This window comes from Anticarsia gemmatalis, chromosome 4 (assembly GCF_050436995.1).
Source record: "Anticarsia gemmatalis isolate Benzon Research Colony breed Stoneville strain chromosome 4, ilAntGemm2 primary, whole genome shotgun sequence".
NCBI classification, from domain to species: Eukaryota; Metazoa; Arthropoda; class Insecta; order Lepidoptera; family Erebidae; genus Anticarsia; species Anticarsia gemmatalis.
The window spans coordinates 11,587,725-11,608,190 of NC_134748.1; the positions used below are offsets into that span (position 1 = coordinate 11,587,725).

Genomic DNA, 20,466 nt, shown 5'->3' on the forward strand with positions numbered 1-20,466 from the left:
GACATTGAAAACAGATTTTATTTTGAGACAATTTATTACGTTATAGACTAACCCCTCTTTTTACTAAGGAAGAAGTTTGAAATTTAGAATAATTCGCAATTATTTACTAACGTTAGTCTGTCTGTATCGTTTACTCTTCTAAACTGCATTTCGATGCTATGAAACTACTACACTAACAAAATTAGAGAGACATCCAAGCACCTATCAAAGAAATGTAACTAAAACTATTGTGTAACTTTAAGGGCATGTAACGGCATGTTGTCTTGCCCATACGTAAAACCTATGTCTACTCATTAAGAAATAGACTTCTCTTATTCATGAGCAAAGACACGAGTAAAAGTTATTTCAAACTATAATTACAAAACATTAAAGTGTACAACTACAAGCTAAAATCCGCAAAATTGCTGTACATCTACGAGTAATCCGTCCGTTTGATTAATTTAAACGTGCGCGGTTTTACCTCAAAAGCTTTAGTTAAGCATTTGATTCGTTTGCTAAATACGTTGCATATTAAACAGGTACGGCATTGAATGTCTGCAGTGGATCATTTTAACTGCAAACACGTAGTTTTATAGCTTACTTAAAGTAAATAATTGTTCGTTTTTATTTTTATTTTATGGCTATAAAACAAGCCATGCCTGTACCTCGATTCTCTACCACAATCGATTATCGACAACCGGCTAGCTATTGACATTTTTAAAGGAGATCGGCAGATTTCGTACAGCTTAAAGTTTGTGTTGTTTCGTAACAGAATTTGTACCACTTATTAAGGGGACTAAGTCACTTATTTTTATTTGGGAGTATTATTTTTAGAAGTCCGGATTAATTAGAAAGTATTTGTTTATTTAAATAATAATTTTTGGTCCATGGCTTATATTTGTTGACAACTAAAGAAAAAGAAAATCTCATGAGACGTCACTTTTCGTCTGACGTCTACGCATCCGCCAATTTGCTGTTGTTTTGAATTGTGGTTTTGACAGCATCTGAGCAATTTAGCGAACTATCGGGGCTTCTAAAAATGGACATAACTTTTACCTCCCAACTTTTAAAAATATAAGAATTTTAAAATAAGCTTGTCTATCATATTAGCTACCAATTAAAACAAAAAGTAAACCTAAACATGTCATTTTATAAGCTGTACGAATTCTTCATATAAACCTGCCGTTCGCCTTTAGAATGAACTGCCAAAAAGTTTCTACGACGCCCGTCAGAGGTGCTGATCAGATTTTCATACAAAATTTCTCGATGACAGGTTGGTTGTCGGTAGTCGATAGTAGTAGAGAATTGAGCTACTAGACCCACCTCTTAGATTAAGTGACAAATGCTGTAGTAAACCATTGTTTTTGTGGGATCAATGTGACTTTTTGGACTATTTACAATCGGTCCTCTACTCCAAACTAAAATAACTACCATGTTAACAAGACAGCTGATAAACATACTCCTAATTTGCTCAATTGCGTAACACACAAATAATGCCATACAAGCCTTGATATAATCTCTTGAGTACTATTCTTTCATTATAACATTCAATCAAAGTTACACCTATTTAATTCCTGCCTCTAAGACATTTAAAACATTTTTTTTTTCACAAAGAAACAGTTTTCAAAAGCCAATATCATTATTTTTTCAACCAATGGCTATCAAAATGTCGGGCTATAGCGTTTAAATGAGCAGCAGTGCTTACAAAGTATGAGACTCATTAGTAGCCTGTCTGAGTCAGTAGTGCAATTAGCACCTATCTGACTTCAACTCTGTGTAATTATAACTGCAAGTATCACTGTAGTGTACAATCACGCCGACTGAAATAATCCGTTATTTATTCATTTCAGGAGTTACATTTATGAAGTAAAAAGCGGCTGCCAGATTTTAAAGTAGCTTGTAAGCTATAAAAGAGTTTTGAATTCTATCTCTGGTGAAACCAATTAGTAGGTATATTAATACTGGTTGCATTCACTAGTTCAGAAAATATCAAATTTTGTGCCAATTGTTTACCAGAATCTTATAATTTATTTATGCCTCATTCTCTGGATGTTTGCGTCTTGTAGACCACGATCGGAATAACTTGGATACAATGTAGTATTGAAAAAAAAAGTCACGGTCGTTTCATAAACACTCAAACAATCAAAAATATTATAAAATCACCTCCATTTCCATAGATATTTTGTGGCGTACGTAAAACCATAAACAACACAAAACGATAAAATTACGAGTATTATCGGATACTGAGGCAATTTATAAAATGGACGTATCGGTAGAATAAATCGGTGAAATATAAAACCATTATGGTGTCCGGACACGAAAATATCAGTGTCATAATTAATTTACACGCTCTTATTTCCTGTATCGTGTAAAATTAATTGAATTTTCAGTACTAATTGATAAAGGTGGGTTTGTGTGTAGTAATGTGACAAAAAATTCTGGTTGACTTGGATGGCTATCCCTGGCTTTTTTAAAATCATCATCATCTACTATACTATACATACTAGCTGATTCGAAAGGCTTCGCACGCTTTAGTTCCATCTCCTATTTCAGCAGATAAAGAGAGACCCCGCTGTAACTACTAAAATTACGATGCAAAATTTCATGAAAATCCATTAAGCAATATACAAATTGCAGACTTTCGAATTAAGGCCTAAAGGTAAGTTAAATGAATTTCCATCTTAAAATACATCTCAATCTAAAGAACAATAATCTCTAAATAGAATCTGTACCAAAACAAAAACAAAAATTGAATGTGAAATGAAACCTTATAAAACGTTCTTATTATTACGGACTATTTTCATGTATAAGTCAGAGAGCAAGTGCGGAGAATGTCTATGGTCAGGGCGTAATGGCGGGAATAAAAATAGATCCTTTTAGTACTAGTCTAGCTTACAGGATATACGTAATGTCGTTAAATATAGTAGTGTAACTGAAATGCAAGGTAATCGTTGCTTTTCTGCAATATTTTTGGGCTTTTGAATTAATGTAGTAGAATTGTAGTTATGTTGTAGATTCACTTTTTGATCTATGATTATGAGTGTGTTTTTGTCCATCGCAATTTGGCTACAGGCCCGTTTGAAAAAAGTTTTAATCCATTATTTTTCTGCTAGACGCTGTAGATGTACAACGGGCTAGCTTTTAAAATGTGTAATTGTGTTAATACAGTTTTCTACGGCAGATTATTTTTTCATTTATCACACTTAAATCTTTACCCACTATAATCTTTTAGAACTTTACAAAACAAAATTAGGTAACAAAATTTCGTACTAAAACGTTCAAAATGGACACTCAAAAGACACTTTGGTATGTTTATCACGTGGTTAAACCAAATCACATGGCCAACACTTGCACCAGTCCATTTCAAATTCAAACGGGCCTCTCCCATCGATATAATCTCGACAAAAGCAGAGCGAGGCTTCGGCACACGCCAAATAGGTGCCGAGATTGCACCAAATTGCCTTCATTCAGAAACACTAAAGGAAAACTAATTTCCTCGCACCAGATTACTGTATTTCGGTACAAACATTCATTGGGATTTACTGACAGACCGCCATATCGCGTGAGAGGTCCAATAAATAAAATTGTAGCAATTTACCTCAACTTTGCTTTAAAACTGTACGCACGTATTTTTCGCGTTATTGAAAAAGTTCAAGTCTAATGGCTTGTTTACTGTAAAAATTAATACGCAGGTGCTTTTGTTATAAATTTTAGTAATAACAGTCAGAAAAGAGTTATGCCTGCGACAGATGTAGGATATATTTTTCTGGTTTGTTCGTAACGAAACCCAAATTGTTAGTATTGTTTTAATTAGGTCGACGTAGTTCTAAAACCACAATCCACCCATTAATTTGGGAAAGTTGCTAAATTAGACTAAAACTTCTTTGCTTAAAATAATCTGTGTAAATCCCTTACCGTTTCGTTAATTTACAGATTATAATTACTAAGCACACAGTTAACGTAATATTTATCTACAATTACTATAATTTTGATATAACAGATACTTATTCATTTTTCTCGCTTAAAGACACTTCTTTAATTTTAATCACTAAACAAAGTCGCCGACCAGCACTTGACCAGTGTTCACCACATTGGCCAAGTGCTCACCGGGGGGCAGACCCTTGCCCCGCAGTAGGACTGCCGCTTTCAAATGTTTTTTAACCAATTATATTAATTCCACCAATTATATAAAATCATATTCATACATTTATACAACAGTTTGAGGCAAAACCAGGCAAAGACAGTAGGTAATAGTGCCTTAATAAACTTTTCATCCAAAGAGCTAAAAAGTAGCATCAAATACAAATGAAAAGCCAAAACACAGCGTAAGTCGACTAATATTTAACTTGATAACAATTTTAAGCGAACTTTGTCACAAAATGGGTGCTTAGGATTATTGATTTTGTTCAGTAAGCCTGTTAAATACTTGAGAACGTTAACTTGGCTAATTACTTACAAATTGTGGAACACTTTGAGACCTAAATTCTTGACGGATGCTGACGACAGATGATTAAAGCGAAAGGTTTTAGTTCGCCTACGTACTAATCGCTGCTAATGTGTTACAAACTTCAAAGAAAACTTGCCTTTGGCTGTAATCCTTTCTTAAATAAATAAACTGTGTAATGTGTGTATTTTATAAGTTTGTTGACGAAAAAAGCAGGTTTTTTTGTTTAATTAATGCGGTGCCAATAATTTTTGTGTAGAGAAGAAGCGGCACTTCGAAAAACATTCAAATCACTGCTGCAATGGGGCAAATTAGTAAGATATATTATTATAAGGTATATATACGTATTCGTAAAAAGGATGACCCCAAAAAAAATCGTATAATATCGTAGCACTGAACAATTTAACACATAACGCAAAAGTACCCTGTAAAAATGGATAAACAAAAATGAAAAGCAGCATTCTAAACTCACCGTATCCGCCATTGAAATGTAAATACGATTGAAATACTGCCATTTACATTCTCCCTACAAACCATTGTAGCACAATCAAAACAATCTTGAAACAAATAACGCGATAATCGTCCACTCTCCATTCGTTTCCACTCAAATAAACCCACTTAAGAAGCGTATATTAAAGATACGATAAATTACAGGAAACCTTCGGAGAGCTTCCTGCGAAGGCCCATAAAACAAAGGACTGAATCAATAGATAAAGTACAGTTACTCCGGACCCACTGCCGTAAGCAAAAAGGCACGAATTACTCATTTATTTTAATGTTTTAATAGGAATTGGCCAAGTAATGACTTTGTGGTGGAATGAAATTACGATGAGTATGTACTTTCGAATGTATTAATTATGACTGTGTTGTAAAGATTTTTAGAAAACGAATAGGAAGGAATTTAAAATCAATGTAGCCATGAAATTGCATCGTTTACTGTGGGATTTTATCGAAAATGAGTAAGTCTCTAGTAAGTAGGAAACGGGTGGTGGATATTAGCTATAAACCGGCTGAAACTTGAAAGTGTTTGTTTGCGTTATTTTCTAGAAATAAACTATTTTATTTTGTTCCGTAGTTTCTACGTGAAAGATTAGTCAGTAAAAATACGTCTATCTTCAAACCAAAAAAGTTAGCATTTATAATAATAGAAAGATTTAAATTTTATATGACCGAATAGTTCATGAAATCTTTGGTGGATGCTTACTTCAACATTGTGAATGCGCCAAAATGACAAGATACGAAGTGATACGAAGCTATATACCGAGTTATGAGTGAAATATAAGAGCCACAAACTCAACAACTAAGCCACGTCTCTCACGATAACTAACTTCATACATCACAACAATATTTCACGAAACATTTGCGCGGGATTTATTTTATTAGCGAATAAAGTTTCACTGATAGTTAATTAGATGAAAACTTTTCATAAAACTTTTATGATACGTTGCTGTTATTACTAATGTGACCATTTTTAGGCCACAGCAGGATTTTTCGACAAACGTTAGACACTAGCTAGTGTCCCAGAAAAACAGTACGAACACGAACCAAAGAAGAACTACAAGCAACGCGATTTTGAACACCCTGTAACATCAAGACTTTGGCATTGAAAATGTAATTCAAAAATTAGTACCCTCGAAACCCGCTAGGGGAGCTAATAGGATTCGTATCTTTAAAATTTATAATACCTACGCTACTCAGTTGTAGATGGTCGATACCTAGCAGAAGAAAGTGTTTCCTAGAGTTGTGTAAAAAACGAGACTGCACTTAGTCCCCGGAAAGCGCGGCACAGTAATCCTAAAGCGGGATATAGTTACCTAAAGCCGGACATTTTTCCGGGACAGCGGGACGTATGGTCACGTTAGTTATAACGCTGATATTGCAGTGTGACTCGTGCTCAAGAAAGTACGTTGAATTCAATTTGGTGCTCTCAAAGAAACATTGTTGCTTGCATTCTGTAATATTACACGTTTAGGAGCTTGCGCTTTCTCGTTTCAAGTACCGAATATAAAATAAGATAATATCAAGGAAAATACTCTAAGCTGTAGTGCCAACACATATTGGAAACTTATTTTACCTTACTCGAACTTTACTTATTGATTAAGAAAACGTATTTATATAAGTGTGTTTTGGGCCGATTTGAAAGATGGTGAGTAATTTCCGCCATACATTAAATGTCAAAAAAAAAACGAATTTACGATTCAGGATGGATAGGTACGTGTACAATATTTGGCATGTCTCGGTTTTCTTTACTATTTTAAAGTACATACCTAAACATGGAGTGTTTTCAAGACAGTGTTGCTGGTAATGTTCAACATATTCTATCCAACCAAATACATAATATATCTATATAAAGCAAAACTGTTTCATCCAAACCACACTACTTAACTACAGAACAATTTAATCGAGCCCAAACCCAAACATAATTTCACCCGAAATCCTTTAATTTACGAAACCGACATTATTAAATAGGAAGCAAGCACAATACCGTTGTGTGCTACTCGAATGGTTTCATTCAAATAATTCTATTAACACCGCGGCCTGCACGGGTTATTTTACAAGTAAACAAACGGTAAACTGTATTGTTTAAACACACAAAGCGTTTAAGCGTGGGTATTTTGTACCAAAAACGAGGAATTATAAACAGATTGTAGGAAGGAACACGGAACGGTAAGATCATAAGACCTATGTAAATATGTACCTACGTATGGAAGTACTGAATCCGTTTACGTACGTGTTTCATTTGTAAAGCTCTTAAACGTTTGCTAATGTAATTCTAATTTATGTAATGCCTGAAACATAGGACTCGAACGTATTTTTTTTTCAAAACGTCTTATAATGTCTATATTGTCTATAAACCTTCACTTGAATATTTACCTGCGTTCAATACATTAAAATCGCTACAGGTAAAATAAAGAAAATTTCGTGACCGACTTTTACATTTTCTTAACTTATTCAAATTGACTAACAAGAAACCATCCTTTCAAGTGCAACAGCTGTAGCTATTATAAAAAATAATAAAAATAAAACCATTTTCCCCAAAATATATCTAAGCGAAATACGGAACGATTTTATAAACATAGGATCTTAGCAGATTTGAATTGCAAATTGTGGAGCGCATTGCAAGAGTGCCAACCTAATAAAAATATACTTGGTAACCCTTACAATAGGCGTAAGGGCTATTTCACATTACACGATATGAAAGTAACTCGATCTGATATAGATTTCGAATGAATGGATAATCAACTCGTATGAAAGCTGCATACAAATGAATACTGGCATGTAACGCATAACAATAGAGGTATTTAATGTAAAATTGCTTTGTAAAAGAAGGGTGTATTGCTTTTTATATTTTAATACGACTCTTTATTATTCTCTATAAATTATTTCTGGCGCGGAAGATAGAGAAACACGGTTCTTGCGTCTACGTGCCATCAGTTACCTACAGCTAAAACTCGTACATTGGTCGACCTATCTATAGCTTCCCATAAAAAAAATAGTTCTTAACTTAGTTATTAGGTAAATACGTTCTATGCGGTTGCAATAATGTTGTTTTTTCATTATGTTGTTTAAATAGGACTATATTATTTAGAAATTAAAGACAGATGCGTACCTTCTTCTTGTTAAATGTCTTCGAACTTTGAATTTGTAATGCCTAGACAAGAATATAATTAAAACATAATTTATAATAGCTGCGACAAACGGCGGACTAGTGTCGCCGTAAAACAATTTGAACAATGATACTAATTTATTACTTAAATACAAGAATATCTAAGATTTCTGTGAAACGTCTGGAACGCCTGGAAATTAGCAGTGTAATTTATAACTAGTTGTAATTATTTAATTAACGGATAACTGTTGTTACTATAGATAGGTAGAAAGGCGACAGATTGAAATAAAATCTAATATCTAATTTTAGTATACAACTGTCTGCTAAGAATAAACAGCGGGTTTCTTATATGTGACGTCATTGATGTGATTATTAAATTTCAAGGGTTGATTCCTAGTTGTGTATGATCCCCGAAATGATAGGCAGCTATTTCTAAATACCATTCATTTATCTGATTTCAGCGGGTTGGAAGTAAGCAGTATTAGGCTACATAGTATATTTCATGACACAATCACATTCTTAAAACCCCTATGTATATTTTGTTTTTCAACATTATAATACTTACCTACTTACTTACTGAATTTTCATAAAACTGGTACAACTTACGTGCTTGAATATCTAGACACTAGACAGTTTTGCCAGATGATAATCTCTATAAAAATCTTTAAAACTACGCTCGAGAACTGAACTCAAGCAGTCTCATCGCTCAGTTAACCTGAGACGTGTCGCATAAAAATTATTTATTTGTTTAGGGAGTTATAGTCAAAAATAAAACATAAAAGTATACATGCATGGTGTTTTATTACACTGTACAATAAATATTGGGCTGTATACAAAATATAGAGGAATTCCAAAAGATATTGTCAACACTCTAGCATACAATAACATGAGTGTAAATCGACTCCTAACATATGTTAAAAATTTATAACATACAACTTATTGGCTTATAGGCTGGCTACTTTTATTACACAAAAAAAAACATTTGCGGAACTACTATCGCCATCTAGCGATGTATACAAAAACTAACTTGTAAGAAAACTAACTGATTGTCCTTGCATTACATTGAAACAAAAAAAGTAGTATGAATAAACTGTTTACGCTATATTCTCAAAATGTGAACAGATAGATTTTTCTGTATGCAATGATGAGCCTTCATTTCGGTATTTTGATATACTCGGGCCATTACAAACATGCGAACTGCGCCATATTTCATTACTTTACGTCACAAACTTTTAACTGTGACGTAGTTTGCACGTTCCTCTCGAGTCTTATGAGCCTAGTAAAGTGCTTCTATAATACAAAACGAGGCAACAACACTGTACTTAAAACAACTGATTTACCCACTACATTCAAATTTTCCAAATTGAACTAATAAAAGTAGCCAGTCTCTCAAGCCCTAACTTATCAACCACACTGCCGAGGGCTCTCCATCGATCTACCGAGAAATATCCATAGGCCTAATAACGCTATGATTACATATAATTTACATGCGGATATTTTCGAGCAAAACTATTGGCACCCTTAGCTCGTTTACCTACTGTTTTGTGGTACATTCAATGACTATTACAACAGTATAACTATGATATGCAGAACACGTTTTCAAAATTAAATGTGTACGATGATTATAAGTAATTTTCTAACGCCCGATATCTAAGTTACATTTAGCGGTAGTTTATCTATTCAAGCGCGTTTAACTCATATAAAAAAAACAGGTTTAATAGATAAACTACCTGCTAAATGTACCTCAGATACCGAGAGGTTAGTGATTTATAGAGCTTGCCCATTTTGTTTAGCTGCCAATGCTATTGCATGAATGGTTATCGATAAAAAAAATACAAGTTATATAATGTTTTCATACTATAATCAGATGAGTAAGAGAAATTGAATAAGCTTGCTGAAATTCATATTTCAAAAACGGTCTTGGTTATTCTAGTAGCATTAGGTGTTCATTTGATTATTTAAGATATTACGTAGAGATTTCTAGTTTAAATTGAGCTTATTATTATAACTAGTTAAGCAAGATCTAGATTCATTACTCAAATCTATTGATTCTAATAACTATTAATCATTCAGCATATATTTCTTACGTGTCATTAGCAAACTTGGGGGTGTACAAATTCTATAACAAACTCAAAATTATCTACTTTAATTTGAATGCTAAATTCTACAAGCTCTTTTAAAACTAAGCAATGCTACTAAAAACAGATTTTATCAAAAGAAACCATTCTACTGCCTTTTATTTTATTAAATATGCGTATCATCAAATGTACCACAACACAGTATCAATATAATAAATCACACTCGTCTTACGTCACTATCATTTGAGACCCACGTTCCTACATCCAACATCGTGTAAACATCAGTTCATTGTGCATTTCAAAACGTTTAACTGATCAGATAGAACTATATTATGCCAATCCTACAAACACAAAAAAAATATTTTAACGTTTCATCAAGCGTATTTCATGTGCGTATAAGCACGTGTACGTTCGTACGTGAAAGTATTTTTTTGAAGGCATCTCCCGCATTATGTAATGCTCTTGAGTCGCGGGGACTTATACAAACATACAAACAACGGACACGAAGCAAGACCAGACCTGAAACAATTATTTGTGGATCGCACAAATAATTGCTGCATGTGGTAATCGAACTCATGACCTCCCGACGCAATGGTATTGGCGTGGCGACCTAAACGACTGTGCCACGGAGGCAGTATACTCAGTACTTTTCATAAAAGCTCGGTTTAGGGACATGCATGCAACCGGCTTAGGACCAGTCCACAAGTTATTACAAAACGAGTTGTAGTTACCGCCTTCTATGCTACATAGTTATTAAACAGTTTAGAAGCTTACAATCACTGAAATTACGCTCTATGTAAACATGTAACTTAAAATGGAATATGTTTTTAGCTAAAATATTGTATTTAAGTCTGTTTCCCTGAATTCAGAATCTTAAAGAAGACATAATATAGTTCTACTTAACTATTATTGTGTGAAGTGATTGAAATAAGACTATGTTTACGATCTGTTTTGAGCTTTATATTCTACTACATAAGGTTTAGTCGCTATTCGTAAACTAGTCTCATTTCAATTTAAGTATAATATTCGCGTAAATATCATTATTGTTATGTATTAAGATAAAGTTTGTTGTTTGTTTAGATGGACCTGATTACTGTGAAAAAAATAATAAAATTCAAAATTTGTTCATGTCATAATAAATAATTCATTTTACATAATTCATTAAGTTTTAAAAGATTCACCAGAACGAATGTAAACATTTAAAAAATCTTAAGGACCTTTGAAAGTTCATTATTTTAAAAACGGTTCTATGTATCCATACAGTTACGTATACATACTTATACGTAATATTTACGTGTAATCATAATTATGTGTGTGATAATTAACCCCGAATTAACTCTTTGATGGGCAATAAATTCAAACAATAATATTAAAATGAAGATAAAATTATGCATCATTCATTTTTAGTTTTATTAATTTAGTAACCAGGTCCAATTAAACAGTACAGATACAACACAGCACCTAAGTATTTGATAGTAATCGTTATAGAATCTCGTCACCTGATGTTAGTCAAACCTTTGGCATCAATATAACCTTTTAGTTATTATACCAGTCTAAATCTCTAAGAACTGTTTCAAAATTCAAAGTGAAAATATAGAACATAATATGCTGTTGCCGATTTTTAACAAATTTTGATGTCATTATTAACGGATTAAACTTATATTAATCTGTTTTAAATACGATCTTGAGATGGTGTTCCATTATTCAGAACTTGATGTCGTTCGTTCATTATTTAGCTCTCAGAAAGTAGTTACATGTCCTTTCACACGTTTTACTTGGAATTTTGAAACAGATCTGCACTGTACCGAAGTTTTCTTATTACGAGAAGCAGAGGGTAGTTTAAAATAGTATTGTATAGAGTTGAAGTTTACCAAGCCATGAAAAATGTCATACATTTTAAAATTTAGAACGATCTTTACGCGGCAGTGTTGACATTATATTGTTAGGCATATTTTTTCCCAGTGGCAACACTGTGCACCACACAATGGCACTACTAAATGCAAATTTATCACTGATAATGGAAATCCGTAATTCATTTCTAACCGATCAGACCATTACATTAACAGAAATGATTAAAACTAAAATACTAAGAAACGATATACATAGTAAAATTAAAGAGGTATTTACAATTTAGCCTCAATAAAACCATCCATAAAAATGTACACATAATAAATAGATAACTTCTATCTAAAAACTCTCACGTAAATAAACAATAGGTGTAGACGTTCTCAAAATAAATATTCTAAAGCTTATGACACTTACAACTAAATGAGTATAATTATTATGATCGTAAATTATGTGTTGTACTTAAAATAATAATTAAAAAATCAGATCATTCCCTCTCACGTACAAAAGCGAGTGCTGTTAACAATTTTACATTAAAAACATTACCAAATAAAGGTTTATGTTAGACCTTTGTGCCCGCTTCAATATTGTATATTGTACAAAATGTTAATAAAATACGCGGTAGAAGCTAGTGAGATTATACGTCTTTGCATTAAATCGTGCCAAGGGACGGAATACTCGTAAGAATAGAACACCAGAGAAAGATTGCCAGCGCAATAAATGAATTTGAGCTTCGTTAAAAAATCACACGTCGTCAAAAAAGCAGTATTTTCGCTTACATTCGTTGCTGTTTACAGCCTAATACTTTTTACACTTTAATCACAGTTTTTATTAAACGATTTTTTTCTCTAACAATGGTTATTTATATACATATTTTTACTCCCGGGAGGGATCTATATAAAGTCTTCCCAATGCAAAGGCTCGGGACCTTTGCTTGTGGCACCCTATAAGAGCAATCTCATTGTGACTACACCTATTCGTTATAGCGATAGCCGACGTATACACTAACGCTACACACTTGGCACTACTATATTGAGAACCAAGTTAGGACAAGTTTATGAAGACGAGAATTTTCGCATGAATTGAAACTGCACTTTAGAAGTTACTAGTTAACATTTCTTGATATAATGCGGGTATTTTAAAATAGTATTCTTTTTGAATGCAAGTCTCGTTCATGCAAAAATATTCCCGTCTTGTAAAAAGTGTCCTTACACTCGCGATCTAAATGAGAAACTCACACTAGACCAAAGTTTTAAAAAAACTTAAGTTTGTTTTTTTTTGCAGTTTTAATATCATGTTGTGAGTAAACGAAATGTACTATTTGATATTAAACATTCTACATTTCTATTAAATCACTTCAAAAATGTTAATTTATTTGTGCGTATGTGTATCTGTTACTGTAAAAGCCCGAACGGTGGTAAATCCTAAGATTTTCCGGTATAACCTAAGATTTACCAACTCGCAATGGTAAAAGTCCGAACAATTCTTTTAATTCGAACTTTTACCTATATTCACTTGATGATACCGGGATGTCGCCGGAGCCCCGCTTCGCGGGGCTCCTCCTTCTGGGTGGTTAAAAAAAAATAACCACGAAGGCTAAGGTGGGAGCTTCGCTTCGCTCGCTCCCACCTTAGCCTTCTAACCTAACCTACCCATGTCGCTTTGCCCAAAACTCCTGCTTTATAACTATGTCACAGTATATAATTATACCGTGAAATAGTTATAAACATAGTTATGAAGGAGGATTTTTTTATATATCGTAACAAAGTTTTTTAACTCTAGCTTGTTCGGACTTTTACCATTGAGAGTTGGTAAATCTTAGGTTTTACCGGAAAATCTTAGGATTTACCACAGTTCGAGCTTTTACAGTAACATATCGACCCAATAATTTCTAACCGGGTCGTGTAACCAAACTAGAATAGCCAGTATATTTATATTACCTCTCTAAATTCCTGATTAAATTTTCAGAGTATCATAGCTGGCTAATTAAATTTTACTTTGACGACAAATTTTTCTATCGTAAGAAAACTTATTCATGGAAATGTTTGTTCCATTGTAGATTTTTATAACACCAAAAGATCCTAAAGCAATTAGTTATTCCACGACCGAAAAATTTGACCTTAAGTTTTTTTATATTTAATATCGGATAGTACACCTCACTGTATTCCTCTATGATCGCGAGTGTTATTTTAAAATTACAAAAAGAACCTACATCATTTAGAAACGCGTATAGAAAACCGACCCAAGTTTATAACCCCTGGCATACTTTACTTGTCTACCTATTAGTAATTAGTAGTACTCGATCACAAGAACAGCGCACTGTGACGTCACATGGAAAAAATAATTATTATGATTCATATTTACCTAGATAAGGTAATCATTTTAAAGTACCAGTGAAGTCTCTTAATGCAACAATAGCATTTAAAGTAGTCACTCAAATTGTTTTGTTTAACAGTAAAATGTTCTTGATCTATGGAATCTTTTTACAAGTTCGGAATTACTGTTGAAAAACAGGTTTGAGTGAATAAGCTATCGCTTATCCACAAGTAGAAATGATTCATTATAATATTAATATCGGTGTTGTAATAAAGAAGAGATGTCGTGTGACTAATCCTTGTGGTCGAGTCCTACATACGTGTACGCGTGTTAAATACTGCAGCTCCGTCCACCGCCCGAAGCAATCATCGAACAAAAGTGATCATAACAACGTCCATATCGTGCAAAATCTACATTTTTTGGTCATAAATATACTGATATACAAATTTTTATATTAACAATACGTTATACTAAGGTACATAGTTTTACCAAAATCCCATACATTTGGTAAATAAATACGTCAATAACATTTACACGCTCAACCATTAGATCACATTCTTTGTCTTTTCATATGTGCTATACACTATTATGCTGTTCAGCTAGGTAAGGGAGAAAACACAAAAATGGAAATCGAAAGTTCGAGATGCGTACATATCACTAGAGTTTGTGTGTACGTCACTGTAGCATGAGGGACTCGAGGTTGCGGTTGAGAATGGTGTCTTTGACGGAGTTGAACACGACTTCTATGTTGTGTGTATCGATGGCTGTGGTGAAATGGTGGTAGAGTGTTGTTTTCGGCTCCCTCCGAACGTTAGCGAACATATTGAGCAGGAACATTTGCACGTCTCGGAGGTTATGAGGATCGCCGGTAAACTGTGGGTAGTACCAGCGTATGTCGGTCTCTTTGCTCGCGACTTTCCGCGCGAGAAGGTCCGATTTGTTGAGGAATAAAATAATGGAGATGCCTTTGAAGTTCACGTTGTTCACGATCGTGTCGAAGATATTTAGAGCCTCTTCTAGGCGATTAGTTTTTCTGGAACAGAAATAAGTTGAATATTAGTATAAAATTTAGTAAACTAGGGGAGGGTCATTGATTAAACTCTTGGGATTACATGATTAAAATTTTATTCAAAAGGATAAGACATCATTTGAAATATGCTGTGCACAAAATTTGGTAAACAGTTACAGAATCCCACAGACTTTTTCATATAAACGTGTGAATTGCAATTAGAAAACAATCCAAAAATTTTCTTTTGTAACATACATACTTCAAGAAGATTACTCATCTCCTCAAAATAAACATAGGCGCCATAACCGAATGACATCTTCACCTTCCGATAATCGCAAGATAACTCCTAACCTAGTACTATCTTCATCTCACAAATAGCTGACGTTGGCCGTATGAATGAAAACACGCACCACCTCGATGCAATATAATGATAATGATATTAACGCATTCCGATAACGTATTACATGTTACATTGTGTTACATGTCATTATGTATAGCCTTGATGTGAGGCTAGGAAATAATTGATTTGTGGTAAAAATAGGATGTAGAATACCGGCTTTATTCTACGAGTAGAATTTTTAATAGGTGAAACGATATTTTAAAATGACTTTATTTTACAGAAACATAGGTGAAACGATAGCAAATGTGTGATTGAAAATTGTTCATTAGTTTTTATCGTTATGCAGTGGGTAGGCTAAACTGACAATTAATATTAAAAAAAAAAAACATTAAAGTAGGCATCGAACTACACAATTCTCTTCGTTGTTAAGGTAATTTTTAGATACAAAGAATTCTACATCATAAGGATGTTCCCATTCAGAGCTTTTCCATTTAAGATATAGTAGTCGACAGTTTATACAACAATTCACGTCACTATTTCTTCTAGAAAAACATAATATTATCTAACAAACTGAATACATTTTTCATCCTTGCAAAGTTTCTGAAGTGATAAATCTAATTTTCCACGCCTCGAAGTGCAAGTAAAAGCGTAGAAAAGAACGTTGTTAACGTAGAGCGTATTCTAGAAAACGCATTCAATGAAGTTAACAGTAATTGTACGAAAGAAAATACAGTTTTCAATAAAATTATGAAACTGTAGCTATATCACATATTTCAGCAATTTCTTAGACATCTTTAGTACTTACTCATTAGGATTAAAAAATAAGTTTAGTACACCAGTAGACTTTTTGAAGATATTCTTTCTTCTAGTACAATTACTACGTACGTACTAGAAAAAAGGCAAATAACTAAAATTCTATTACAAATTTTCCAATATACTTGAAAGTACACAGTTCAAAGATTGGTCGAAGTACCGTCAAATCCGATTCATGTTTACACATATCGAAAGGTTTCTCAAGCGGCATTCCCTAAGGGATACGAAACCTATTGAAGAGATTGCTTTTTATTTATCAAATCTATGATAGTAGGAGTTTATTTTAAATTTCTGCTAGGTAGTAGTGGCTATATTGTTGATTCTTATTTCTTCAATATATGAAGTCTGAAGTGCTAGTGGCGCTCACTGGTCAGTTAAGTACAAGATAACCTACGTTTAGTGTGAACATTCTAGATACGGGTGGTTGACTATTGGTGTGTGTAGTAGGCATTAAAGAATCAACCTTCAAATAATATACTAATAGTCACTTAAGTATATAAACATTCGTAATTAATAGATAATTAAACTAAGGATACGAAAACCTCTCAAGTATTTTTACATAATCTAGGAATAAAAGATCGTGTTAAATGTACCCACACTTTTGTACATGGTCGAATGAATAACATTTACATCACAACGCAAATTCTTTAAAACATCAAAGAAAATTCAACAAACATTAAATTTGGACCTGAATATTTTAGGGCCGCTATAAAAGCAAAAAGAAACAACGCGGTTTCAGCCGTGGCGAGATGTTTACTCTCTGGAACCTTTCTGTTTGTCAATGAATGTCTCAAAATACACATTGTGGCTTTGCTTCTTTATTACATGTTTGCATGAGCTTAAGGGCGGAGTGAACCAGATTGTATAAGAGTATTTTATACTAATTACAGTGTGAAAAACACATGGATTCCATAACGATATAGTGGTAAATGGACAACGTGTAAAGTGACTAGAGTTCAATAAGGTCAAAAACGAAGCAGATATAAGGATTCTGGCATTAAATTTTGTATTGTTACAAAACAACAGGCTTACAGTTTTAGTAGCGCCACTGAATCACGCGTAGTAACTTTGGAAAATCATATACTACTACATATCCCGATGTATACTGAAAAACGTTTTACAAATAAACAGAAACGCACATTTAACCGCAAACCGCATCGCACGCACATTACCACCACACCGTTCATAAAATGTATAATTAGAAATATTTTATGATGCGAAAATAAATAATACAAGCATTTTAGTATTTATATTTGAGTTTCATAAATGTTACAATTTGGAAGTCACTGCTCAGTTTCATTTAAAGGGTATAGAGAACAACTTGATGTTTATTGATTAGAACAAGGTATTCTTACGAATGCTTTCTTTATATAATTTATGGTAATCAAATATTTAGAAAGGTTACACTTTATTGCTGTAATATCTAAGTAAGTTGATGTTAAATAATGCGAAGAAGTTAAGTTGTAATTACTTCCTAACTTTTACCTAATATCAATACGAATTATCAGATGGATAAAAGATCTTAACACTTTATTTTAACTAGATTCTTTTCGCAAATTTGTCCATAGGTGACTGATGAATCTAGAATGATCTCCAGAAATAGGACCAGAAGTTGCAGTATAGATTACTCTTCTGCATCCTAACTTTACTTCTCCATAATATTAATGTAATAGAGTAGAACGGTAACATCGAAGGAAACCATTTCTTTTTACTCTAGATAATCTCAAGTATGAAATTATTCAATTCATACAGTCTTGAACTCTTGAGCAACGTTACTTAATAATTCAATAAACTTGTCAAATACATTTTGTCTGTCCTTTCGTACAGAAATTGGGTTAAACAAAATAAACATGCAACACGCAAATCGATACAGGTCGCCGAACATTCTGTAATGTCTTGTCTCACGAACGTAACACATAACTAGTTTCAAAGAAAACACGAGTAAGAATCAACTTAATGCAAAATACAAAATGTGCTTTGTTTTACATACAATTCTGCTTCAGATACTTTATTTAATAAGTATGTATTGATAACGTTCAATCTTATATCAAGTTTTGTTCTGGAAAACTATTTTCACACAAGGAAAATTGAAAATGGTCAAAGTAAATGCGCGTTTTCTCTTATTCAACAATAGCAATCCTAAGGTATCCCATATTTAAATACAATACTTTTTAAAAAAATTACAAGATCTTAAGAACATTTTGAAGGGGGTTCGCTATTATGACGGGAAATGTATTAACCTGCTTTACTCATATTAAAACAATAATATGATATTGCAGAGTATTTTTCTCGCAATAGGAGTCAAGTAATAAAATGAGCTTTTCTCGTTATACATAACACCCGCTGTGTTGACATCTTTCTACAAAACATTACATCTTATTCCACCATACATAGAAGTATGTGTGGATTTGACACAGAACTGGAGAGACAATTTTACTCAGAACAAATTATTTGCCAAGTAGACAGCAGACTTTTAGAAGTGTAATCAATACATATAAAACTCTTCCGTTACTGAGAGATTGACTGGCTGATGGACTACGCACAGCCGAAATTAACGAGCGCAGAAAGTTACAATTTCGTACGAAGATTCCTTAGGAAGCGTAAAGGAGCACTAAGAAAGGATTTTTATTTATTCCGAGAGCGTCGATCCAGAATTCTGTTTTCCGTAGAGCCTAAGATTAAACGCACAAGATCTACTAGAGCTATAAGATTTATATATTAACTCTATAGTGACTGGAATGGCCGCATGCGATATAAGAACTTTTAAACCATCATTTAAGTGATGATGCAGCTAAAATGTCCGGACTTTACGTTCGATCTACTTTACCTACCAACAAAAAAAAGTCGTAATTAGAATATTATTGTAAAACACTTACATAACGCAACCGCGCAGTAAGCGTTACATAATTCAGTATTTACACAAGGAGTTAACGTTTTTTATCTTGAACTATGAAATAACGGATATTAGATCATAGATAAGATTAAATTGTTTTAGTTCTGTTTATGTTTTAATACCCAGGTGTGATGATTCAGGTACTACGAAACTAGTTACGGTAGCAGGGTTGCCAGACGAACTTAAGTGTTGCTTCCGGGATATGACTTTGCAATTTATAGGACTTTACGGAAGTTCGGAACAATGTCAAAAATATTTTCTTTTGAGCAAATACAATTAGCAAAATGTAGTACAAATCCTAAAGGGATTAAAAGTCTTCAAGTTATTATTTAGACAGGGCTTCGACAGCAGCGCTATACATAATATAACACATACATTAAAAGGTAAAATTAGCCTCTGTCACTCTCCAACCCTACAACTACCTCCATGCGAAAAACGCGTCACTCCCTTGCATCTTGTAGTCCCCATTTTGACTTTTAAAAGAGGGCTTTTAGTGATGCAAAAGCACTCAGGACCTCAAATTTATCTCTACAATACTCAGAAAACATCTAATGATCACGTTTCTAACCTCATTTTATCTTCTGTGCCAACCCTAGAGCTACAGGAAAATTTCATTCATAGTGTAAGCAGTTTGTAATGACGTACATAAGTAATGAGTATACGGTGCGCTCGGTGAATAAATCCCAGGTTTTAGATGTTCCTATCTAGATCTAGAGCTAGGTATACAAAGATAGTTGCTATCTATCCGGCGAGCGAAGATTTTGGGCGCGGTCTAGTTTGGAGACTTATTTAATATAAGTCTTTGCATTTAATTTTTAATGCTGAATCCGAATAAACTGTCTTACATGAGCTACGAAAACGACGCAAAGCTAAACTTACTACTAACAAAACTAAACTAACAAAAGGCCTACCATAAGTATTTGATTTATTTACTGGCCTTATCCACTTGTGCCTACAGCTGTCACCAAGGTAGAGGCCAGAAGTTTTCTTTTTCCACTCTTTTTACTACACCGTCACTAGTTGGGATATGTTGAATAGCCCGATTGAAAACGATCGAGAGTAGAAACAGTGGGGGCAAGTGGTAAGTATAATACAAGTGAAATAGGATACGTAGGAAGCAACGAAACCTTCCTTTTCATTTC

The 20,466-nt window shown here is 33.5% G+C and overlaps 1 protein-coding gene across 2 annotated transcripts in view; it reads right to left on the reverse strand.

Moving 5' to 3' along the window:
- Positions 1-8,814: 8,814 nt before the first annotated feature.
- cta (Guanine nucleotide-binding protein subunit alpha cta) overlaps positions 8,815-20,466 on the reverse strand; it is a 29,095-nt gene continuing 17,443 nt past the window's right edge. Inside the window, exons 3-4 of one of the 2 annotated variants that reach the window (XR_012959461.1) lie at positions 13,597-15,302; positions 8,815-13,549 (exon numbers count right to left, since the gene is read on the reverse strand). Coding sequence is in view for 1 of the 2 variants with exons in the window: in XM_076113786.1 (XP_075969901.1) it covers positions 14,945-15,302 (358 nt within the window). In the remaining variant the exon portion in view is untranslated. Of the gene's footprint in view, positions 15,303-20,466 lie in introns of both variants that reach the window. The other variant, XM_076113786.1, reaches the window with a different exon arrangement.